The following is a 25,387-nucleotide window of genomic DNA, read 5'->3' as shown; positions in this document are numbered from 1 at the left end:
AATGTGGGTGTCTACGTCTAAAAGAGTGGAATTGACATTTCCTGCAGGGCTGCAAGGCCTGACTCAGTTTGGCTAGCAGCTTGAAACCTATGGGAACCTGGGGAACTGAACCACAAGAGTGAGAGTGACACCCTCCTTTCACTTGTTGAACGATTGCACCATGAGGAAGGGGGAGCTGCCCTAAAGTGAATGCAATAGCACATGGGTCGTTCCAGCGAACCCCTATACAGATGATACCAAGCAGAAAATTATTAATAAATGTGTTATTAAAAACATGGAATGTGAATGGCACGGACAAGAAGGAGGAGATCAACACAGTGCTGTGTTGTGTTTATATCCTCTGTTCCCATATTCTTCATGATTTCTTTTCAATAATTGGCTACTAACTAGTCTAATCATCAGCACTAGTCAATAAAAGTATGCTGCTATTTATTAGTATGCATTAACACGGTGCTTGAATCCTACAGTCATCCTACAGTAGAATCCTACAGTCATTTATTAATAAACAAAAACGAGGGTGCAAGCTAGCCAAACAGGCAAACAAATAATTTATTAAAGACGGGTTCTCTGAAGGATGACACAAACGCAGAGAAGTATCAAACACAGATGAGTATTAATGGGCAAAAAATGAATAGGCGACCCAAAAAAGAAAACGTAGGGGAAGACATAAAGTCAGTCTTTACAATTTATCTTCTGCTTGCCACCACTTTACAAAGGGAATTCCTTCCTGGGCCTTACAGCGTTTTACTGTTCACAACCCCTGACATACCCAAGGACAGTAAATATAAAAAAAGCAACCTACTAACATTTGGGTAAATGTGGTTGAACAAACAACAGGGAATGCCTTGAGCTTTCAACCTAGGAAATAAAAAATATGCACAACATCAAGATTTAAAAAGACGGACGCATCACACGTGTTTCTAACAAAAATATAGGCCAAGAAACTTCTTCAACTCAATGGCAAAACACAGGGAAAGCACTAACAGATTTCTCGGTTTCATCATTGTTAGTGATTCTTTCAGTATACCCTTGTGGTCACTCTCTTTAGTCAAAATTATTTCATCATCATCATTCATTAAATCATCATCACAGTTGTGTTCTTTAAAGGGGTACGGAAACAAAAATTGAAATATTCAAATTTCGTTCGGAAGTGAATCAAGTATGAGGGATAATAACCGTAAATGATAATCGCACGTTTGTATTTTGAACGACTGGTTATAGTTTTCGTTTTAAACGGTGCACTCGAGCAAGCGCTCGAAGAGAAGCGAACGGAGAGCGCGATGCGCCATGGGATATCCGGCGCAAACAAAATCAGAAAGAAAAGATTCCCCGCGTTCGTGGAGCAGCAAGGCAGGCGTGGTTATCAGCTTTGCCCTTGGTGGCGCTGGCAGCGTTGTGGTGGTGTCAATAGCGTCAGCGCGTTACAACCGAGCCGTTCGAAGTACCCGTGGCGTGACGAGCGTGTGGCTGGCCCACGTGGGCTGGCCTAAGGAGCACGTAGTTTCCACAACACTGTCAGCTTAGGGCTGAACGGGGTGGGGAAAGCAACTTTTCGAGTTTTGAGCGACGGGCTAATCTTCTAGGGGGAGAATGACTGTTTCCGGTTGCACGAACGAGGGTCCGAGAATGAGGGGAGTCCTTCCTTTCCGTCTTCTTGGACCGTTTGGTACAATGCGCGATTTGTGTGTTGAACCAGATGCGCGTAGGAGACAAGTGATAAGCGAAGCGTGGGTTGCCTGCAATCCTCTGAGACAAACAAAACATGTCACTTGATCTCCAAACGGGAAAGCTTTACATGCTTCGTTTGTGGCAGACCATGATGTTCACAATGGTTCAGCCATGCAGTGCGATGCTTGGGGCCATTGCTTGCTCACTTAGAGTTCGAGAAAGGGGGGTGCCGTAGCACTTCCCAATTGCCCACGGGGTTATGATGTGGCTTGCAAGGAGCTCTTTTGTATTACTTCATGAAGTGAGTTGTGTTTAGTGTGACTCAATATTTCTTTATCGCATGCCTCGTATGTGGTGTTGTGGCAATCCCTCTAAGTGAAAAAAAGTGTAAATGTGTTCGGTAAACATGATAAGCTGTAAATCACGTAATAATAATATAAGAATATGCAATACCATATATGATTTTTGTACAATTTACAAGTTCTGATATGTGTATTGGACACATTCCAATGAAATGTTCACTGGGGTCTATACTTCATTTCACCCTTCGTCCGAGCGCGGCGGACGCTACCAGCCAATCCAGCGTCGAGAGAGCGTTATGTGACCTTGTACTCCACATAACCAAAACGTCGCATGACACCCTCCCGGTGCCAGATTGGCTGGGGTGGCCCAGCATCCACTGGGCCACCCCAGCAGGTGCTCATTTCATGCCAAGCACCCTTTACCAAGGGTGTTAGCAAGCACCCTTCATGAAGGGTGCTTGCCTGAACGCCATAAGGGTGTTAGCCCAGGGACAAACTGATTTACACCCTTAAGTGTGTAAAAACTTTTACTGTGTACTCAAGGCTTCTCTTTCCCATTAGTGCCAGTAAGCTTGTGTAAAGTGAAAAGTATTGTAACCGAACAGTAGAGAGCTTTAGTAGATCGCTCCCATGACTCCGATAACGATACCCGATACTCCGCTACCGCCTCCCTTGCGCATCCATAGTACCGTTATCGGGGCTATCGGAGGTATCGGAACGATCTACTAAAACTCTCTATTGTTGCACTGTCCCTTCACCTAAAGTTACTTCTTTTTATTTTCTTTTACTGCTGCACTACCGGGGGATCTTAATGGTGGGACAACATACCATCCCTGAACCCACGACGACTGGAATGGTGGTCGCAACCAGCGTCGTAAGACTTAGTACTCAAAAAGTTAAATAAATATTGAGCAGCCTTGCATCAGCTTCGCGTGTCATTACTACGTAAAAGTTTCTGGGGTTGAGTTCTCAAACTTGACCTCCCGAAACTCTTGACAGTCTTCTGAGCAACACCCAAATTTTCTGGCGGTCTGTGATAAATTATGTATTAAGTGTATAACTACAGCCACTTTCGGCCAGTGACTGGCCGGAAGTCAATCGCTAGTGGCTGGCCAAACGTGAATGGCCAGTGGCTGGCCGAAAGTGACTGGCCTTAGGTGAATGGCAAGTCACTGGCCTAAAGTGAATGGCCAGTCACTGGCCAAATATGAATGGCCGGTCATGGCCAAAGGTGAATGGCCAGTCTCTGGCCTAAAGTGAATGGCCAGCCACTGGGCAAAGGTAAATGGCCAGTCACTGGCCTAAAGTGAATGGCCAGTCACTGGCCTAAAGTGAATGGCCAGCGACTGGCATAAAGTGAATGGCAAGTCACCAGACGAGGACGAAAACACTGCTATTGCCGAGCACTTTGGCCAAGCTTGGGCCATCGAAAATCTGGTTGGCCATAGTACACTTGCCAGCGATGGCCCATTCACAACGTGCTGCTTGGGTCGCTCCCAGGAATTGAACCCTGGCTCTTAACGTTGGAAGCCAGCACGATCACCGTGAGGCCACGGCGGTGCTCCTTACTTGGCCAGCTATGCGCGCGGCATTATGCTCAGTGAGCAGTATATTCTTTGCATCGAGTAAAGTTGCTAAAATGTATCGCCGCTACGTTTTAAGAGGCACGGTAATTATAATTACCATTTCGTATAAGTAACTGTAACGCTAACTTCGCTACATTTTGAAGTAACTGTAACGAATTCATTTTTGAAAGCATTTTACCTGAGACTGCTGAAAATTGTAGGGGATGGCTCTATCAGGACGGCATATGGACTGCATCGGATGATCTAACAGCCCGCTGGATACATTTTGTTTTCATCTTGTTTTCTCTTCCACCAGCCCGCTGCGACAACAACGCAATTGCGAACCCTTCACACGTCCCCTGCCAAACGTGGCAGGCTCGGTAGATCGACCTCAGTACAACTCGCGTTCTCTGTACCCACACGGCCGCGCAAGATCCAATTGTCGCTTAGCGCCGGCCGAAACATTACGCGGGGTCCCAGACTCCCAGCGCAGCGTGGCACCAGCAAATTCGAGCCACTCCACTAATGTAGTTGACGCCACCCAGTTGGATAACGCGACTAATTACATTTCAATGCCAATGCATTAACTGTCCCTTGGAGCGAAGCCGGCGTTGTCTGTAACCGTCTGTAGCAGCGAAATGGCAGTTAAATTTCCATTCGCCAAAAGCACATAAACGCGGATGCTTCATCACGGAAGCCGGCGGGGCGCTCAAGGTCAAAGCGGACGCGCCTCAGAAATAAAACACAAAGAGAAGCATGGCAACGCAGATGCATCAAATACCATATGGCTTCGCCGATACAGAAAACTCCTCCGGAAACCCATGGGAGCGGTGGCGAACGCGACAGCAGCCCCTCTAGGGGACTAGGAGTTTATGGGGGCAGACGACGCAATGGAAAAGTATAGGCCCCGCGACGTCCTCAAGCTTTGAGAGCCCGGTTTTGTCTTCCCAACAGCTGAAACAGCTCCTTATGCCCGTGTCCCACTAGAGCGACAGACAGAAACAGAAGACAGAGACAAGCCTCAAACCCATGCAGCATGCTCGCGATGGTACCTTTGGCAGGCGTTTAGTCGTTTGGTGCTCGTGAAGTAATCATGAGCGATTGCAAGAATGCCAAAGATACCCTCGCGTGCATGATGCTCGTGTTTGAGATTAGCCTCCTTTATTCTACAAACCTCTCAAATCGCGAGAGATTCTGGTTTGAGGCTTGTCGCTATCGTTTGTTTCTGTCTGTCGCTCTAGTGGGACACGGGCATTACGGTCAGTACGCTTGCAAAGCGGGATTCACTGATCGCAACTGCAACGAGAAAACAAATAACAACGCGCACAGAAACAAAGATAGAGCAGTTCATTTATCGGTCTCAAACGCCACTCAGAGGATCAAATCCGTTTCAAACGCGTGTGGGAAGCGCAAAAAAGGCGTTTAGCTACTCGAAATACGTCGTAAGACGTTACTGTTAATCCGATACGAACTGAGTTGTCACTAATTCTTAGCTAAATAGGTAATCAAACAACATGTAAAGATTACCAGAGCAAGCACACCAGCCACTGCAGCATAACAAAACAAATCGATGAGAAAATCACCGTGCAAACATTTTCCGAGCTTTGCAGGAAACACGGAAATAAGAAGAAATGGGAACAGTAGCGAACAACGGCGAATGAAACAAAGAAGTTAGCAGTCGACACAAAGATACAAAACACCCAGTAAAGAAACTCCTTCAACGACAGCCATCGTCGCGCAGGTGGTGGTCGCCATCGGTGCTGAGTCCACAACAAACAAACCGGAAACAACACGACAAAACTAGTTAAAACAGAAAAGAGCTTCACTTTTTTTTTCAGCTGCTTGTTACACGTTTGCGCCGTTGTTTTCGCAGTCGTGTTAGGAACTAAAAACAAAACAGGGGAAAATAATAATGTAGTCCAGCTTATTATATTTATTTTAGCTCAGAAGACCCGCGCCGCCGCAGAGGGGCAAATCGCCCATACCTTGAAGGCTTGAGGCGCCGCATCTAATGATGATGACATGGTATTGTAAATAAAATATGTGAATAATCACGATGATATTGGGATGGTGAAGAGTGAGAAGAGCATCAAGCCTAGCAGCAGCCCTCGCGATGGTGGTGTTCGGTGGGCCGCCGTGGGTTGCTGACTTCTAGCAGGCCAGTCTTGGGCGTCTGGCGAGGGCTCCCTGCGTGCCCAGCTTGCAGACGATTCGGCCGAATTTCCCGTGACGCATGGAGTTCATCAACCCTGTGGTGGAGCTCCAGGGATTAGCGCCGGTGTTGACCGGACGGCGGCCTGCGCGAAAAAGGGCCTTTGTGTCTCGGAGCTTGCGATCGAGCTTGTAACCAAGCAGCTTGATCAGCTTGCCGATTGGAGACATGGTGGTGCCAGTGGTCGGGCTGGCTCTCTGACGATGGAAAATACATGTCTTATGCCCATCCGGCTTCCTCTTCTGCGCAGTTTATTTCCCCGAGCCAATTTTAACATTTTTCTCTTACCTTGCCATGTTCTTGTCGTGAGCGATCCAGCGTGTCCACATAATTTCCGAAATTTCGATGAAAGAGTGAGGTGACGACGATCCCGACGACATTGCTTCACAGATTTAAAAATACGAAAGAGTTAAACAAAGAGGACGGACAGGACACAAAGATGTTTGTCCTGTCCGTCCTCTTTGTCTAACTCTTTCGTATTTTTGAATCTATTACCAACGCGCTCGGTCCTAGTTTTCTTCACAGGTCCTCACCACACAGCATTGCGCACACCCAATCGAACTATATTCACTGCAACGGCCGCCTCCAAAAGATTGGCGCTTTGAACTACAGGAAGCGAACCGCGGAGAGGGTGGGGGGTACCGCCTCTGTAAGAAGCGCCAATGAGCGTTTCTGTAACTGAGCTAATCTAATAACGCTGATCGAAGCCACCCGTCTGACGACCGTCGAGCGCGGCTCGTGGATCAGACTCAAGAACAGTGTGACTTCGGTTCGTAACAATTAATGCCTCAGAGGACATCGGGGTTAATTGTGGCTCGTGTCTATCCACTGCAGTCATGAGAATAGCCGAACACTAAAAATACCTGGAACTCGGCACGTGTTTTCTACTTTGCCAACCCGAGCGCGTGGCTATGATTAACGCTGGCAGTAGGATAGGCAATATGACACGTGGAACGCATTTTGTGCCTGAGGGTTAAGGCATAGCCTCCTCTATACTCACGAAGACAGGCAGTTCGATGACGGAGCCATAAATTGCCCGGTCGCAGATTTAGAGCGCGAGGATCTGGTAGCACAGAGCACTTCTCAGGGAGCCTGTAGTGAGCCCACAGCCTTTGCAGCGGCGAGGAACCGAAAAATGGTTTCCAAACTCGACGAGAAAAGAAGCGGTAGCCCGGGGAACGCGAGAAGCACGAGCGGACATTCCATCGCTCGGGACGACTGTGTTTCGGCGCCTCGGCGCAGCGGGGTGCCTGTTTAAATTCCTCTCCCCTTATTCGTTGTCTGCCGCTCTACCTTTTCACTTTCGGCGGCCGCGTCTTGTGGCGATCTGCCAGGTTGAGTCTGCATAGAGAAGCCTATGGCTCAGGGGATGAACGATGCTTATTTATTTAAATTTATTTCCCGACTGCCATTGCTTGAAAAGAAAAACTAAGGCAAGCTTATTCGGTTATTAGCCTTAGGGAGTGATTCTAAGCAGTATTTAGCGAGCGTAGAAAAATCGTTTCCTGGCCCCTTCAATGTCGGTTCACACATTTGTTTACGATTTCTTACGTTACGTGAGGATTCACCGGAACATTCCTGTTTCTTATGTCGCGTGCAAAGCTACTCTTTGCACCGGTCACCACGCTTCATTCGAAGCACGAATGCCCCTGTGACTCTTGACGTAAACGGTCAAAAGCGGTCGTAGCGTAAGAACGTAGAAAAATGCCCCATTGTAAATCGACCTTTAAACTAAAAATCTCGTTTTGAAGGAGAACAATGGAAAGTTAACTTATGCATATGCGAATCGTTGTCATTTTTCTTCTCTTTTTTTTTTTATTGCAGCGCAGCTTTTAAGCACCTGTTCCCGCATATAGCGGCGTCGGCATCGGCATCGGTGTCGTCGTCACAGCCGGCGTAACCGTTATTAGCGGGAACGGGCGCTTTAGAGTACCATAATGCAACACTGCGCGCATTGCATTATGAGACATCACAGACCTATACACCAAATCAACTTTTCCGCTATATTTAGCGTAGAAACTGAATTGACGTGTACGTCTATGACGTATCATAAAGCAGCCCTACGCGCTTTGCATTATGGAATGTCACAGGGTACGCTTTCACGGAATGCGGCTTGACGCCTGTCGCCGCCCCCAATCAGGGCCCCCTCCGTACCGCCTCCTCCCCTGTCACCTACCCTCTCAGCGTAACCAGCACAGCTAATCACGGCTTCCTTTACGCCAATCAGGGCTTCCGTTACGTTTGTTGCGGTTACAGCGATTACAGACGCCACCGGCTTGTGGGAATTTCTTTCCCGTTGTTTGCGGTTACAGACGCCGCCAGCTGCGCTCCACGGAACAGTTAATGCTTCCGCATTAAAAAAAAAAAAAAAAAATAGGTGAGGCAAAACGAGAATGGGTGACGGTTGCGCTTATATTCTATAGGAGTGGCGACGGCGAAACCCGTTTTCGCCCATACTTCGAGTGACGACGTTCAAGATGGTGGCGCCCTTCGGGAAAAGGTTCTGCCACTTTTTTAATATTTTGTTTTCGTATCTGCTCAAGTTGTTTTTACCGTGATCATTCATCAACCTAAGGAATTTTGTATTTCTTTAATGTTCGATCTAATTTTTGCCTTATTTTGTTTTCCGATACTAATCTTGTATATTAAAATGATATTTGTAATGTATATAAACTGGAACACTTGAACATGCTTGCTTCATTTGCTTCTCTTTCTTTCTATCTCTGCAGGAAACGAACCGAAGGTCTTCAATCTAACGATTGCAATGGAAAAGTTCGTTAAACTTTTTGAAAAGCAGTACAAAACAGAAGTGAACTGGACAGATATTCAGTCAGAAAGTGAAGATATGAAAAACCTGTTCCAGACAAAAAAGTAACTAAACTTAACCTAAACTCTCACACAATTCAGAAAGACATTGCGACATTTTTATCCTACGTACGTGTTTCGTTGAAAGCTTCCCTTACACTGTGTTGTTATTATTGAAGGGTTTCGACAAGCCCTGTTTTGCAACAGTGATATTGACACGAGGGCATTTGGCTGCAGCTTTAATGCACGTAATTCTTATACCTCGCTCAATACAAAAAACGTTAATAAAACTTTCTAATATGACGCCCAATAACATTCTACGTGAAAGAATCAATCAACACGAATAAAGAAATTCTAAATGCAGCGCTCAAAGGGATGCTCCGGCGAAATTGTGAGGATCATTGGTTTTTATAAAATGTTTACAATTTACTAAGTATCCACCAGTGAGTATGTCTACGAAATATTTATTCAAGACAATAATTTTATTTCGAGGAAATGAATTCTGAAATTTACGCGAGCACCACCGAATCTATTGCTGCCGCTTTACTGTCAACCATGAGCAGGGGCACTCGTGCCGTCGAACGTCTCCGAGAGCAGGCGATGCTCGCTACTTCGCTGCGTTGTGCGTTCTGGGCCCGTTTGCTCGAAGCGCTAACTGCGGCTAAAGTTAGCCGCAGTACCTAGGGAAGCGATTTTAAAATCACGTGACTGGCTCGGTAGGGATGCGGGGAAACATGGCGGTGCCCCGGTGAGTGAGCGCCGCTCGCTCTGGAACTAATATGTCGTTTTAGCTGCAATATCGGGCGCGTTAGTCAGCAACGAATGGTGCTGGAAGCTTTCGCTTTGCCTAACCTCACTTAAATCGCGAAGCATGAGCAATGACCTCGCCGCATTTTTTGATAGTCTTCCGATTCTGGCTATTCTTAAGCCTAAATGAACGTGATAATTGTCGGCATGGAAACGTCTTTGGAAAGCGGATTGCCTTGATTCAATCGGCCGGGTATTGATTGCACACAACGTGGCACCCTCATACGGTTCCCTCTCGTGACGTCAATACCATGCGAACAACAAGTTCGATGGTGTTCGTAATGAGCATGGTGGAAGCTTGAAATCATTTCGATCTGAAACAAATACTGCCAACACCATTAAAATTAAATATCTTGCATTACTCTTATTTCCATCGGTGAGAAATCCTTTGCTGACGTCATAGTCAGCTTTCGGTCAATCGTGGAAAGCCGACCACAGCGACGCTTTCGATCGCGCACATTGCCAATAGACCTTTTTCTAAATTACCCAGGCATCGAGGAGAACGCTGGAAGTCTAATTCTACGGACCGCGCGCGCTGGCTTTCCTCTTATAAAAGATTCGAAGTAAATAATCATAATAAGGATTTGACGAACGCGAGTGCAAGGCAGTATTCGTTTTAGCCTTTCTTTTTTTTTTTTGCTTTAGAACGATTACTACTGCAGACGCAAACACGTGCAACGCGGGTAACTACACTCGTAGCATGCACCTCGGTGCTTGGGAAATTTAGAAAGAGGTCTATGGGACGCTGTCTGCTTTTGTGTGCTAGCAATACCCGGCCGATTGAGTCAAGGCAATCCACTTTCCAAAGACGTTGCCATGCCGACAATCATCACGTTCATTTAGGCTTAAGAATAGCCAGAATCGGAAGACTATCGAAAAATGCGGCGAGGTCATAGGTCATGCTTTGCGATTTAAGTGAGGTAAAGCAAAGTAAAAGCCTCCTGCACCATTCCTTACGGACCAACGCGCCCGATATTGCAGCTACAACGACATATTAGTTCCAAAGCGAGCGGCGCTCACTCACCGGGGCACCGCCATGTTTCCCCGCATCCCTACCGAGCCAGTCACGTGATTTCAAAATCCCTCTCCTAGGTACTGCGGCTAAATTTAGCCGCGGTTAGCGCTTCGAGGAAACGGGCCCTCGTGATAGCATATGTGGCTTTGTGAATTGCCTCTGGATTAGGTTGTTTGCGGCGTGTGATGGAGGGTTGCGGTGATTGGTGATTGGTGGTGGAGTGCAATAGCTCCACGAAGGAGATCAACGGAGTGAAATGTTTTTGGTATCCGACAAGTCTCTGTGGTGCAAGTGGATCCGAGCAGTCCGACGCAAACGCTGGCTCTTGGCGTACGCGTCTTGCTAGAAAACAGTTCGCACCTTGTTAGCACATCAAACCTTCCATGCCATTCTGAATCGAAGCGACATATTGGTCCGCACGTAGGCGGGTTGTGAAATCAGCCCAAAAGGGAGGTGTCCTTGGAGGAGATGCCGGCGGATCAAATGCGAAGGGCGAATCGTCTGATATCTGGAGCTAAAAAGCTTTAAAAATTTGCTGGTAATTGTTTGCTTGATGTATCGTCGTTTATTATTTCCCGCTGACGCTGGGCAAAACAGGCTCAAGCTGCCCATGTGCTAATGGTTAGACATCTGACATCTGACATCGAAAAGACGAAGGACCAGGAAAGTTGGAGGCTCGTCTCGGTTTCGCTTCTAACGTAGTTCTACGATTAAAAATTATTTAAATGCTTTTAGGAGAAATTTACTTGATGCTTTTGGCTCAGTTTCTCGCGCTCTTTCGGAAAACATGCCAAGTCAAAAACGTTCAAATTGGCGCCGGAGCTCTCCTTTAAAAATTGACATGTGCAGCCAAGAGTGCATAGCGCTACAGACTGTTAAAAATATGGATTTACCAATGAAAAATATTAATACGTGTCGCCATTCCTGCTGCGAAAAGTACACCAGTGTTAGGTTGTCCACCCCTATATTGCAAGCGATATTCCGAAATCTGCACGTTAATCGATAAACGGTTTATTGGTTTCTTCATTGTTTTTAATATGTATATTAGATAAATCTGGCGATATATTCTTCTTTTCTTTTTTATGCCAGATTTTATATACAAGTCGAAGGGGGCAAGGTAACAATGAGTGATCCAAAAATAGCTCCCGGTAACCGCAGCCTTCTCTACGCTAACCTCTATGACAACGAATCGAATGCTACCCAAACATACACCGTCACGCATACCACCATTCGCAAAGAAAAAACATCTTTAAAAGTAAGCAACGGATTCACCCTGGGCATTGAAACTTCGGGAGGTGTGTCACTAAAAGAGGTGTTTGGACTGGGTGGCACCTTCGGCGCTAAATACAACTCGGACAAGACCACGACCGACAGTCAGACGAAACTCAAGACGTTTGCGGTGGCCACAGGAGTCAACGTTCCCCCCAAAAGGACTGTTCAAGTGGAGTGGTACGCCACCCCCGCTCAAAGCGTACGTAATTCCTTAACCAGGGCACAGCAGTCCGCTTTGTGTTCACTGGAGCGATTTGCACATTAGATCGACCATGTGGGCGCTGTTGTCGAATTAATCCTTACCATAGATATCCAATCATGCACTCAAATCGCTTACACCCTTAAGGGTACAAATCAATATGTCCCTGGGCTAGCACACTAAAGCCGTGGTAATACTGCTTATGCATCACACAAAAGGTAGTCTGTATACAAAATGGAACGCGAGTTACAGCGAGATCCGTGCTTAGAATGCCGCATGGCAACGAGTTAAAGGAGAAACAAGCAGAAACAAAATAAAAGAAAAGAAAACCTTTCGCACGACGCGTCTGCGTTCGACACACTTGGCGCCCGGCATTCGAACCACAGATATTGCGGTGTCCTGTGTTTGTAGTCTGTCTTTTGTATGATATATGATGCCTGAGTTCCAGTACAGCGACAAGCCTCCAACACATGCAGCGTGCTCGCGATGACAGTAGGCAGGCATTTAGTGTTTCGGTGCTCGTGAAGTAAGCACAAGTGATTGCAAGCCTGCCCAAAATACCCTCGTGTGCATGATGCTCGTGATTGAGCATGGCCTTCGTTATTCTACAAAGCTTGTCGAATTTCGAAAGAATCTGGTTTGAGGCGTGTCGCTGTCGGTTGTTTCTCTTTGTCGCTCTAGTGGGACTCGGGCATGAGCTGTGTGATCCCGGCTTTAGGGCGGGATGTGAACGAACATCCTAAAGACGGAGCGTTGGCGAGAAGGAAGCACCACATGCAGTACTCACGTACGCAGAAACAACAAATGCAAATGCAACAAATTACGCACGGTATTGCAATCACGACCCTTTTTACTGCTCTAACTCCTTATGTATACTCGATAATTCAAAAACACTCATTCACGGGTGACCGTCTCCGCAATTACGAAGGCCACACGTGTGTTGTTTTGCTGTCTTCCACGTAGAGCATACTATGTCTAAGTTCAAGGAAGATATCTCCAAAAAAAACATCATTGATACAGCGGAATAGTATTCGACAAAGCCGCTAACTTAGCGACTTGTTCAACAGCTTATTGTTAGTGCAGCAAACTTTATTAATAAATGAAGTGTGTTCTCACCTCACCTTAGCAGCCTTTTCCACTATCTTCCTATACCCTTCAAAGTTGAATGGTGTTCCATGCAACAGCACCTTATTTTACAACCGAAAAGGGTGAATTACTCAAACTAATCGTGTTGAAAAGGTTTCGCCGTGATTGGGGGGCAAGTCTATAGAACTTCTTTTTTATGCCATTAAGGGTGCAAAATTTCTTTGTGCAGATGTTGATACATTTTCACTCTGTATTCAAACGTAGCGCAAGCCGCCCAGCCTTTTCGATCGATCGATCAACCACCACATCCATCAGTTAATCGAAAATTATTTTAACATATAATTCATTAGCTAATAAATAAATACTTTTTTTATATTACATCACGCATCGACCAGACAAACTTATTTTTCTGAGAGCCACATATGAGCCGCGTTCGAAAAATTATTTAGATAACTGGAACACAAATAAAAGAACGCAGTTGGACGGACGCGGATGGGTTGTGTTCACCTGGCCGATCGCAAGCCGTGAATAACCCCCCACCGGTGTTAGTGAGTGTCACACGTAAACGCCATTCGGTTGAGAGGATTGTGCTCTACTCCGTTCACCCTTTGAGCTGACACTGCAGCCAATGCCACAAGCACGAGAGTTCGAGGTTGCGGATTTAAAGCGTTCTTCCGCAGAACGAGCACTCGGACAAGAAATGCACGTCTCAAAGCCAGGAGTGCGGGCGAGCCCGCGCTTGTACCTTTAGCGGCAGTCTCCGCTTAAGGGTGAACGGAGTATAGGGAGTATTCACTAGACGCCATATCTGAGGGCGATGTTTAGAGCGCATGCTCGGAACGAGCTCACGTTATTAGGCTGCTAAGACCGGCAATCTTGGTGGTGCGGAAGGCACGTGGCGAAAGAACTGTGGAAGCCCGCCGTCAGCACGCGCTCAGCAGTCGCGCAAACAGCTATAGACGCTTTACACACGCGCCAAATTGCAGCCGCCATTGCTGACCTTCTCTTGTCTTACCGAAATGCCGAGCAACTGAAGCGGTAGTTGACGATCTTCTACAAAGGCCTATGCTTTAGAAAAGGACACAGTTGAATCTAATATGACAATAACCTGGCCTGCTATGGTAATGATGAAGTGAAATAAACGGAATAAGAGGAAACAAAAACTGAAGGTCAGTTATGGCGGCGTCCATGCACAGCTGCTGCAAAGCGTCTATAGCCGCCAGTGAATACTGCGGGAGTATTCACTGGCGGCCATAGCTGTGTGCGCGACTGCTGAGCGCTTGCTGACGGCGAGCTTCCACAGTTCTTTTGCAATGTGCATTCCGCACCATCAAGAGTGCCGGTCTTAGGAGCCTATCAATGTGAGCTCGTTCCGAGCATGTGCACTAAACAGCACCCACAAATATGGCGTCCAGTGAATACTCCCTATAGACGATTGCAGGGATGGGCAAAATACATGCAAATATGTATCGAAATACAAATACAAAATAGTTCATCAAAATTGGATTTAATTACAAATCTAATTACATTTCCAAAAAAGCATTTAAATACTAGATACAAATACAACCAAATGCATTTGGTCTCCTCCAAATAGTTTTCCAAATTCATTCCTCAATATTTGCGTCAGCGACTTCAGGGCACCTGCAACGGGTTTCTGGGTATCTCATTTTAATTTTGCATTGTACACTAGGGAGTTAGTGTGCGAGGCTCTGTACTTCGTCTCACCCTACGATGGACTAAAGGCACAAGCTACAAATCGCCAGATCCAATCACGAGCCACTTAGACATTGCGTGGTATTTCGCTTCGATGCACGTATCGGTGCCCGCGTCTCGGATCACTGATGGGAACGGGCGGACAGTGATTCGGATCGAGCAATGAGTGACTCAACGATTTTACATTGCAAAGAAAGCCACGCCGTACTGGCGCTTTGCAGTGTGGAGGCTATAAAGATGACGCAGCGTTTGTGGATACGGAGCATCATTTGTCCAAAGCCAACCAATGCTACGCGTGTCATAGTATAGCGTGGAACGTGATTGGACTTGGCGGCCCGTGGCTTTGGCTTTTAGTCCATCGCAGGATGAGATGAAGTATAGTAACGTGATAGAAATATAATAAAAAAAATGTAATCAGCTTGGACGTAATAGGTGGAAAAAGTCCAGAGCTCCAAGCAGCTTTTTTTGTCGATTACATTTTGGTATAGACCAACAAAGAACCGAGACGACCAAGACGCGCAGCACAAGCTAGAGAATTTTTTTTATTGTTGCAACTCGCACCAGCTACAAAAATCTGGACGACCCGCGCATTTAGAATGTTCCAGGCAAAAATATGGATGGAAACCAGGCTGGAAATCATCACAAGTTGTCACAGACACTTATTTAGCCAGTCTGCCTGTGAACGTCGATTTCGTCACTATTCTTGCCCTGGACTAGCACCGTAATCACAAAGTCACTAAATGCTTGTGCTTGATTCAGAGACACTGCATTTGGTGCAGAACGTAGTTTTCTTCCTGCTCTGCACAGTGACAATAAATTTGAGGGATGTATTTTTGCCCACAAAATTGTATTTAATTACAATTGTATTTGAAATACCTACGTTTTAGTATGTAAATACACACGTCAAACACATTACCCAATTTGTAATCAAAAACAAATGCAAAATACACAAAGTTTTTGAAATACGTATTTCAAATACTTGTATTTGAAATACTGCCCATCCCTGGACGATTGCAAGCAGGGCATCTGGCAGCCGCCATCTCTCAGCTCGTGCTGTCAAGTGCGTGCATTTACAGGCTTGGGAATGCTACGTTCACGCACACGCTGCACATGCTTGCTCGCACGGGGCACCAGTAAAGCGCTATGCTTAAAGCCCGGAGCACGTGGAGCGAAAGCTCGCGCTGCAGAACTTGGAGATCCCGACCGTTTCAATCTGCATGAGCATCGTAGTGGCGTGCGGTTGTGTTACAGTATACTAGAAGACGGGGTAGTGTTCGGACCGCCAGGACTCGACAATGGGAGTATGTGAGGCTGCGCGTGCAGACAACAATCGCTGCGCTGCAGTCGACAGGGCAGCCGAGGCAGCACAAAGTCGCTGCAGTCCACACGTGCCGCCGCACGTGCGCGTGCACGCAGTGCACGTGCATAACGACCACCATTCTCATTCTGCCCTCACTGTCGATGCGCCGGTATCGACATCTATTGCGATCTACACCACACGCCTCACGCGAACCGCTCCGGCTCTCGTATTCTAGTACACCGTAGTCGTGCATCGTTACTGCGTGATGTACATACTTTAAAGACACGAGGCTAGCAGCCTTACTGGGCTGGCTAAATTTATCATCTACACTCTAAGAAATAGGTGGTGTACAGGGGTACTCTCCTTGTCCCATATGTAACTTCCCAAAACTACATTTCGTCGTTCTGTCCACTGACCTCGAGCTGGCTAAACCAACTTTTGCAAGCGGCTTGATAGCTGTTGCATATAACGTACTAAATAGCTGATGTGCGTATCAAAAACTACAAAAAAAATTATTGAGGTTTTGCAGCAGGACCAAAAAGACCTTGACTGTCTTAATGTCCTTTCATAAAAACATTAGCTATTTTAACTAGTTGTATTGCTCGACAGCCTCTCGTAAACGTTGGTATCACCGGCTCGACGTCAGTGGACAGAACGATGAAATGTAGTTTCGGGGAGTTACATATGGGAAAAGGGGAGTACCCCTGTACGCCCTCTATTTCTTAGAGTGTGCAGTGTAAACCACTATTTCCGTAATTCAAAGACACACCGAAGTTACGCTCTATAAACACGAACGTAAAATCTGGTTTTGCCGCTCGGTTGCTTCATTTCATCTTCGCCGCAGTTCCAATGGTTTTTAATCTTTGCTGACTGAAAAAAAAAACGACGAATGAGATGTCGCAATCAAGGACGTGTTTAAAGCTGAAATGAACGAAAGCAGCGTGCGCATAGCCCTCTCCATGTTAAACGAGTATACAATTTTATTTGTATACAGTTGGCATAACATAAAAAAGTGAATTGTTAGTGCACTGCATATGTTTTAACAATATTTCAAATGCCTTCATTGAAGAAATTATTTGAAACCTAAATAAATACACTCACACACTTGACTTACGTCTGTTGCATAAAATAAAAAGCACTGTTTGCGCGCGACTGCCACACTGTATATATTACATGCACGCGACGTCATGGCGCCGTGCTGGTGGTCATTCGTACCTGTTATTGCCAAGAAAAACACTTCCTGTGGTGCTAAATGATGCCATAAAACGTATGCGCTTAGCAGCGAGACCGCCTTAATGGCGGTTGATGTGACATCATTGCAACCTATAGAAAAAGGATAGGCTTGCCGAGAAATACAGACATTTTAAAAGGGTGCATTTAATTGCTTACCGGAGTTTTTACCGACTCTCAGAGCTCCTTCTTGACCTTTTTAGGATATCTCTTGGACCTGCGATTTGACCATCAGTGGATACTTTGCTATGGGGCTCAAGAAACCGTTTCAAGACACCTCCGTGCTCATCATGCCAGCGTATTACCTCGCCTTGGCCAACAAGGAGCTGGAAATAGCAGGCCCTAGACACGCACGCTTCGTGGCTTCTGGTGTGTTCACTAAGGTCTCCGTGCCGGAATCTGACATCTACACGAATGATGTGACAGAAACGCTGAAGAAAAAAACGGTGATAGTTTCTGGAAGGTCACGGATCGCTGGTGAATTTTAAAGAAGAGTCTGGCGAGATCAATGACCCCTCCTTTGACAAATTAAAGGTGAAATGAAGCAAACTTATGTCGCCTTTTATGTTGTAAACGTCGACGATGTTATGGCAACAGCACAAAGACACCCGTTTTTTCTCGAAAAGACATTTAAACATTGGTTAAAAAAAAAAAGACGATTCTTAAATTGCATTTGGTTGATGTTCCTCAAGCTAATTAGAATTTTGTTATGCCAATAGTGGGAGCCACTGGCTTCCGAGCAGACATAAACCGCGGACGCGACGGCCGGAGTCTGGCGCTTGGCGCTCCCCATCGTGCTGGGGAGAGTTCGTCACCCGTTCTGGCCTACTCTGTCGCACCCCTCCACGCGGCTCCCGTTTCGGGCCCGGGGGACTGTCGGGCGTTCCCTCCACTAAGTGGACGGTCGACTGTAGAGATCTTTGGATTGAGGTCCTGGGAGGGGTCGAGTCGTGGCGTGAGCTCGTCCGACCTCCGAGGACTCCGGCTACGGTTCCCCTTGCTCAGGTCGGCGAGCGCGGCGGGTGCTTGTATCCGTGGCTTGCTTCACAGCACTTTCTTGTTGGCGACCCTGCCTTACTAATGCCCGTGTCCCACTAGAGCGCCAGACAGAAACAAAAGACAGTAACAAGCCTCCAACCCATGCGGCATGCTCGCGATGGTACCTTTGGCAGCCGTTTAGTCGCTCGGTGCTCGTGAAGTAAGCACGAGCGGTTGCAAGCCTGCCAAAGATACCCTCGCGTGCATAGTGCTCGTGTTTGAGCATAGCCTCCTCTATTATACAAAGCCTCTAAGATCGCAAAATACTCTGGTTTGAGGCTTGTCGCTGTCATTTTTTTCTGCCTGTCGCTCTAGTGGGACTCGGGCATAATAAGGTATGTTGGACACCGGGATCATTGTTGTTGGCACGGCGGTGGTGAACCGGGCGTGGCGACCGCCCTTGCTGGTAGCCGTCGGGTCCTGCATGGGGTTCCCAATGAGCACGGGCTCCCGAACGTAAAGGTACGTGGTCCCCACCCAAAAGACTCGTGCAAAAAATTCCCGCACGCAACACTTCGCACGTAGCATTATGGAACGTCTTTGATCACGGGGAGGAGGGACATGGTTTCAGTTTCGATTGCCACATTGACGAAGAAGTGCATCTCAGCACTGCATAAAAATAAAGTCCGCACTCGCTGACATTTCACTGAGCCATCTTTGTGAGAGCCCCCCGTTGAAACACGGACCTTCAGGGGCCGTAGGGACACGCCTTGGCTTAGGGGGAGTAGGATTACGGGCGGCCGCCTCGCACACCTTTCTGGCGACCTGGCTTCCACTCCAGAGTGCAGCTTCTCTCTCCCTGCTCAAGGATCGTTTAAAGGGACACTGACACCCCCCAAAAACTTTTTTTTATTTTTTGCCAGGCGCTTCATTAAGGTGTCAAAGGACTACCCAATTAATATTTTGCAACAGAGTAGCGTATTTCTTTCAAATCAAATCAAATCAGTTTATTTTCACCTTGTACAAAGATGAAGGAGCTGTGGAAAAAAGCTGCAGCATTGCAGCTTGACGAGTCCACAGACCCTTAGTTTTGGCAGCTAAGCAGCATCCTGCTAAAGTACTTACAAAAGAGAAAAAAAAAGAAAAAAAAAAGAAAAAGGCGGGAAGGAAAGTAATCTTAACAATACATTGCAACAACACACTCACCAAAGAACAAAACAAAAAAAAAACATTGTGATCATAAATGTTCAGGGCGCACACAATTAAACAAAAAACAAACCGTAAAAAATCATACTCTGTCAGTTTCATACATTCTACGGAGTTCACTGTACTTACAGGTAAATAAATCAAAATGCACAAGATGATATTCATTTAATAAAGACGGCAGTATGAAACTTAGGCAATCTTTTCCATAGTTCGAACGAGGTGTATGCACTACCCAATTTTCTCTATGTCTTGTTGAGTAACTAATTATGTTCTTTATTCGAAGATGAGCCAGATCACGTAAGTTAGTAATATTGTTTCGTGTTTCTAATTTATACCTGGTACTTAATCGATATCTATACAAGTTAAATGCACTAATCACATGGGAGCGGTGGAACAAGTTAGTACTTGGCGCTCCATAAGGCTCATTGTAAATATGACGAAGACATTTTTTTTGTAATATATGAACACGTTGAAGGTTTGAAATTGTTGTTGTTCCCCATACCAATTTACAGTAGTTTAAATGAGAGTAGAAGAACGAATTATAAAGGAGTAACTTACTTTTTGTGGAAAGAAGGTATTTAATATGACCTATAATGCCTGTGATCTGAGCTATCTTAGTTACTATATGGCGTATGTGGCTACCCCACGACATAGTGGAAGAAAATACGACGCCAAGGCACTTAAAATGTTCAACAATTTCTATAGAACGTGAATTTAGGATGATATCTTTATGTACTGGAATTGTCTTGTTTTTTTGGCTTAATAAAGCCAAAAGACGCAACTGCTCGAAACCGAAACCGAAACCCGACGGAGGTCGGAGAAGTGGAGAGAAGAGAGTGACTGGCGGAAGTCACGTGGCTACACCCGACCGTGCGTTTTTTTTTTTTTCTCCGGTAGCAGACGACACGACATGCGGCGTGCGATGCGGCGTGAGGGAACAGCTTGCCGTGCGATTCTTTTGCAGTTATGTTTGTTCCGCTCGTTGTTATGTACTCCAAGATGAGTTGTTTTGTACATTGAGGAGTTGAAGATGAGTAGTGAGTGCCCGTGGTGAATTTCCATGATCGGCTCCGAAAAGAATAAACCCAAGATGTAGCGTGAAGAGCTGGCTCACATGTCCTGCATCCGAAAAAAAGTGGCATTGTCGAAAGATCAACGGCATCGGGACCAATGGCTGGCTGCAATTCCTGTAGAACATTTACGGGCACCTCGGAAAGCGGACGCTACCTGATTTATATGCTCCTTGCATTTTGTGGAAAGTGATTACATTGAATTCGCAGGTGTCAAAGCGGAAATCCTATACCGTTTAATTCAGCGAAGTATCGTCCACAACATTTGTTTGTTATTTTTTTGTTTGTTTCTTCAGTGATGATTGTAAGAAAAAGAAAAAGATATGTAAACATCAAAAAATGTTTGAAAAAAAAAAAAAAAAAATCACGGGGGATCGAACCCGGTCCTACCGCGTGTGAAGCGGACGTCTTTCCCACTGAGCTACTGGGGCATCTCATTTCTGCTGGATCTCTCTCCTTAGTAGTAATTCAGCCGGTAAACTGTAAGTTGGAAAGTTTGCTGTCGATTTTTCTCTAGCAAAAGCACTCCCGGGTCGAAGTCGGGAAGCACCACGCTTTGGGGACATTCGCACCTAGTAAAGAAATCGTACGCGTGCATATTCACCTCGAAGATAGACACGTCGTGCTTGACGTTTGCGCGAGCGTTGTCTTCAGCCACGAGAAGGGAGCGACGGCTCGGCGACGTCTTCGTGCAAATCGGCTTGGTGGCCGGGCGTGTCGTACGGGATGAATACCAATTCTTTTGATCAGTCACAAATTTCTCTTTTAACGGTAGACAGAATTCGCCGGTACCACGAACGACAGTTCTGAAGTAGAGGTCCCACGCCCGTCGTCCGCTGCCATCGCCGTCCCCGCGAGTCCCACGATACGCGAAACGACGAACGCACAGAATGCTTCCGGTTGTCTGTGGAACTTTTTTTTCAATCAACGTATTTACAGCTTTTTAGAAGCCACAAAAAAATGGGTTTCGTATTTTTTTTCTATTTTTAATATTGAGTGTGTGCCTTCAGTGACCCACGACTTTGATTAAATTTGGTGGTCGCATCGATACCTTAGAAAACGGCCCGTGACCGCGAAAAAGAGAGTGAGCGAGACTCGAACCGGCCAATTCTTGATCGGCGGTTTTCGGGCGGAACGAAACCGAATTTCGAGCCGCAAATTCTGTTCTGGGTAGTTGAGCTCTCATATGTCACGTACAACTAAAAACCTCGGCGAGCATAAATACCCTGTCAGTGTCCCTTTAAGGAGCCTAGCATATTGAGGAGACGATGGAACAAGGTGACCGGCCGAGTATACTTCTTCCATTATTTATTGTAGTCCGTACTTACATGCGGTCAACTCTGGCGAGTCGAGAGCCCCCCAAAACGTCTCCCAGCATTCTATTCGTTTTGGAAGGCAACATCGACAGTGTTGCGTTTTTGAAGACACCCTCCAGCTACTGTACTCCAGCACCGCTCGTGCCGAGTACAACTCAGAAGTCCCATACGCACCAGGTTTTCGTTTGCCCGGCTACCGCCCCCGCGCTCGTAGTGCCCTCTGGACACCACATCTTTCCCCTCCTTTTTAAACAAACATACCCAGCTGGTAACATCCGGCCATTAACAGTAAATAGTTTAGAAAAGTCCGTCGCGCTTTTTTTTCACTCTTCTATCAGCCTTCAAGGCTTGCGCCGATCTCGCACGGGATACCGTCGCTCTCCGTCACTATTATCTGCATCCATAAGCGTATCAGCATCCTGGGTGTTGCTTCTTGTCCTGGGGACTTCGGACGGTGCAGGCAAAGAGGCCTGTGGAAGGCATCTGTCGCCTGCGCTGTCTTCCGGTGTGCTGTCTGTCCAAGCCGTGGCAGACACCCCTCCGGCCTCGTCTGGACGCGACTCTGAAGGTCCGGAGTCTTGCGACGGTGCTCGGAGCAACTGGTCCTGCTGCCTTCGCCATACCCGTCCCGGGGAGACTTGCACTTGGAAAGACACTGGACCAGTTTGGGCAGCGACTGTTCCTGGCTACCACTTGTGACCACTTCGATAATCTCTGGCATAGACTTGGTCTCCTGCAGTGAAAGCCCGCTCTTGTCCTGGGTGTTGCCGCTGTTGGCGGTAGTGTGCGCTGGCCACACAGTCTGCAACTGATAGTTTCAGGAGGTCCAGTCTGGTGCGAAGATGCCGCTGTAGCATCAACTGGGCCGGAGACTCTCTTGTTGTCGGGTGCCGGGTGTTCCTGTACGACAGAAGAAAACGTGACAACCTTGTACGGAGGAACTGGCTCGAAGTTGTTTTCCGCAGATAAGTTTTTCATGGCCTGAATAAACCACTCAGCTAGTCCATTCGTAGCGGGATGGTATGGTGCAGACGTGACCTGGGCGATATTATTGTTCCTTAAGAAAGTTTGAAATTCCTCCGACACAAACTGAGGCCCATTGTCAGAAACCATGGTTGTGGGCAGACCAAACCGTGCGAAGCACTCTTGTACACACTGGATTATGACCTTTGACGTCGTACACTCCAAGACAAACACCTCTGGTCATTTGGAGTGAGCATCCACGAGGACGAGGAACATTTTACCCATGAAAGGTCCCGCCAGATCCACATGCAGTCTCTCCCATGGATGTGTCGGCCATGCCCAAGGGTGCAGGGGAGCAGCGGACGGATTGTTTCGGTGCAGCTGACACATGGTACACCCTCCAATTTCCCTCTCAATGTCTTTATCCAGGGATGCCCACCAAACATAGCTCCTAGCCATTTCCTTAGTCCGCACGATGCCATAATGGTCCCCATGAAGTTCTTCTAGGACCCTTTTCTGCAGGGTCTTCGGAATCACCGCTCGTAAACCCCACATGAGGCATCCTTGGTGGAGTGACAGCTCATTGCGGCGTACGGGGAAGGGTGCATACTCTGGATCGGTTGGCTTGCGTTCTGGGCCCCAACCATGCTTTACTCTTTCCACGATCTGACTTAGGAAAAGGTCTCCGGACGTCGCCCGTGAAATGTCTTTACATCTAAGGGGTACATTGTCGAAGTTCTCACAGTAGAAGGCGTACGTTTCGTCGACGGCGTCTGTGCTGGGGTTGTCCATTGCTTTTGGGAGTCTTGACATGCAGTCTGCATTGTCATTTTCCTCAGAAGACCGGTGGACGATGGTGTAGCGGCGTGCGGCTAGCTGACAGGCCCACCTCTGGAGCCTCGCTGCTGTCATTGTAGGGATCCCGGTCGTTGGGCCTAGGATTTTCTGTAAGGGAGCGTGGTCAGTGATCAGCGTGAAGTGATAGCCGTACAAATATTAGTGGAATCTTCATATCCTAAAGATGATAGCTAGGCCTTCTTTTTCTAACTGAGAATAATCCTTCTCGTGCTCAGTCAGGGTCCTAGAAGCAAAAGCAACTGGCCGCTCTGTTTCATCTTCAAACGCATGGGACAGGACTGCCCCTACTCCATACACCGATGCATCGCATGCCAGTATAATGGGTCGACGCGGGTCAAAATATGTCAGGACTGGTGCCGACGTCGCCAGCTTCTTAAGCGAATCAAAGGAGTCCTGACAGTCTGTGCTCCATTCCCATGCAGCCTTCTTCTGCAGTAGACGATTCAGAGGATACACGGTAGTTGCTAAGTTCGGTAGAAATCTACCATAGTAGTTAGCAAGCCCAAGGAATGAACGCAACTCTGCCTTGTTCTTTGCAGTGGGTGCATCTCGAAGTGCTGCTGCTTTATCCTCCATGGTTCGTAGACCATCCCGACTAATCACATGACCGAGGTAGGCAACTTCCTTTTGGAAGAATTTGCACTTTTCTTTCTGAAGACGCATTCCCTTTTCTTGTAATCGTGTTAAGACTGCTTCCAAGTTTTCAAAATGCTCACCCTTCGTTCTGCCAGTCACCAGGATGTCGGCCAGGTAGCAAGTGGTCTGCGGCGGCCCTTGAAGCACTTGATCCATAGTTCTTTGAAAAATGGAGGGTGCAGATGCTATGCCGAAGGGAAGACGGTTCACTTGGGACAGCCCCAACTGGGTGTTGATGGTGAGGTACTTCCGCGCTGCAGGATGCATCTCCAGCTGTAGGTAGGCTTTTGAGAGGTCCAGCTTTGAGAAAAACTTCCCTCCTGCCAGCGTTGCAAACATCTCTTCTATCCTGGGGAGGGGATAGTTGTCGACCTCCAAGCACGGGTTGATTGTTGACTTGTAGTCGCCGCAGATTCTTATGTCTCCATTCTTTTTGATGACCGGCACGATGGGCGATGCAAACTCGCTGCTGTCCACCGGGGTCAGGATCCCCGCCTCCTTGAGTGCCATCAGTTCTTTAGAGGCAGCTGCCTTCAGGGCGTGGGGCACTGGTCTTGGCTTGAGGAACTTTGGAGTGTGCCCACTCTTCAGCTTGAGGTGAGCTTCAAACCCCTGAAGACGGCCCAGATTGTCTGAGAACACCTGAGCAAAGTCCTTCAAAAGCGTGTCGACTTGTTCCTTGCTCCCCTTCTCCAAGCACTGGACAGCCTTGATGCTAGTCCAGTCGAGCCTCAGAACCTCCAGCCAGTCACGTCCCAAAAGCGGGGGACCCTTGAAGTCCACAATCTGCAGCGGTAACTTGTGAACCTGGTCTTGGTACTCCACTTCAACCTGTGCCTCGCCTACCGGCTTCACCTTTTTACCGGTAAATGCTCGAAGGACGACTCCACTTCTTCCCTTCACAAGATTGGGAAACCTTGTCTTGTACAGGTCTAACGGGAGTACCGACACCGCCGCCCCGGTGTCTACTTCCATCGTCAGCGGAATCGTGTTCACCTTCACTGTTACTTGCAGAGGCCGCGGACGTGTCCCCCGAAGCTCGAACATCTCGACCTCGTCTTCCGTGTCGACGTTCAGCGTCTTAACTTTTTCCCCTTGATTCCTCCGGCCTCGTGCCGGTGCTCCGCGATGCTGAGAAGCTGCTGGCCCGGACTGCTGGCTCCTGCACACTCGTTCAAGGTGTCCG

At 47.3% G+C, this 25,387-nt stretch overlaps 1 protein-coding gene and 1 pseudogene across 1 annotated transcript in view; one reads left to right on the top strand and one right to left on the bottom strand.

The window, feature by feature from the left end:
* Positions 1 to 17,662, top strand: part of LOC115322957 — a 29,423-nt gene extending 11,761 nt beyond the window's left edge. The window contains exons 3-5 of the mRNA XM_040207288.1: positions 8,477 to 8,618; positions 11,464 to 11,845; positions 17,378 to 17,662. Coding sequence (XP_040063222.1) covers positions 8,477 to 8,618; positions 11,464 to 11,845; positions 17,378 to 17,662 — 809 coding nt within the window. The remainder of the gene's footprint in view (positions 1 to 8,476; positions 8,619 to 11,463; positions 11,846 to 17,377) is intronic.
* Positions 17,663 to 22,067: 4,405 nt separating this feature from the next.
* Positions 22,068 to 23,499, bottom strand: LOC120837730 (annotated as a pseudogene).
* Positions 23,500 to 25,387: the final 1,888 nt, after the last annotated feature.

This window comes from Ixodes scapularis, unplaced genomic scaffold, assembly GCF_016920785.2.
Source record: "Ixodes scapularis isolate PalLabHiFi unplaced genomic scaffold, ASM1692078v2 PGA_scaffold13__105_contigs__length_92229423, whole genome shotgun sequence".
Classification (NCBI taxonomy): Eukaryota; Metazoa; Arthropoda; class Arachnida; order Ixodida; family Ixodidae; genus Ixodes; species Ixodes scapularis.
The sequence above is the reverse complement of the archived record's forward strand: the minus strand, read 5'-3'. Positions and strand labels throughout refer to the sequence as shown.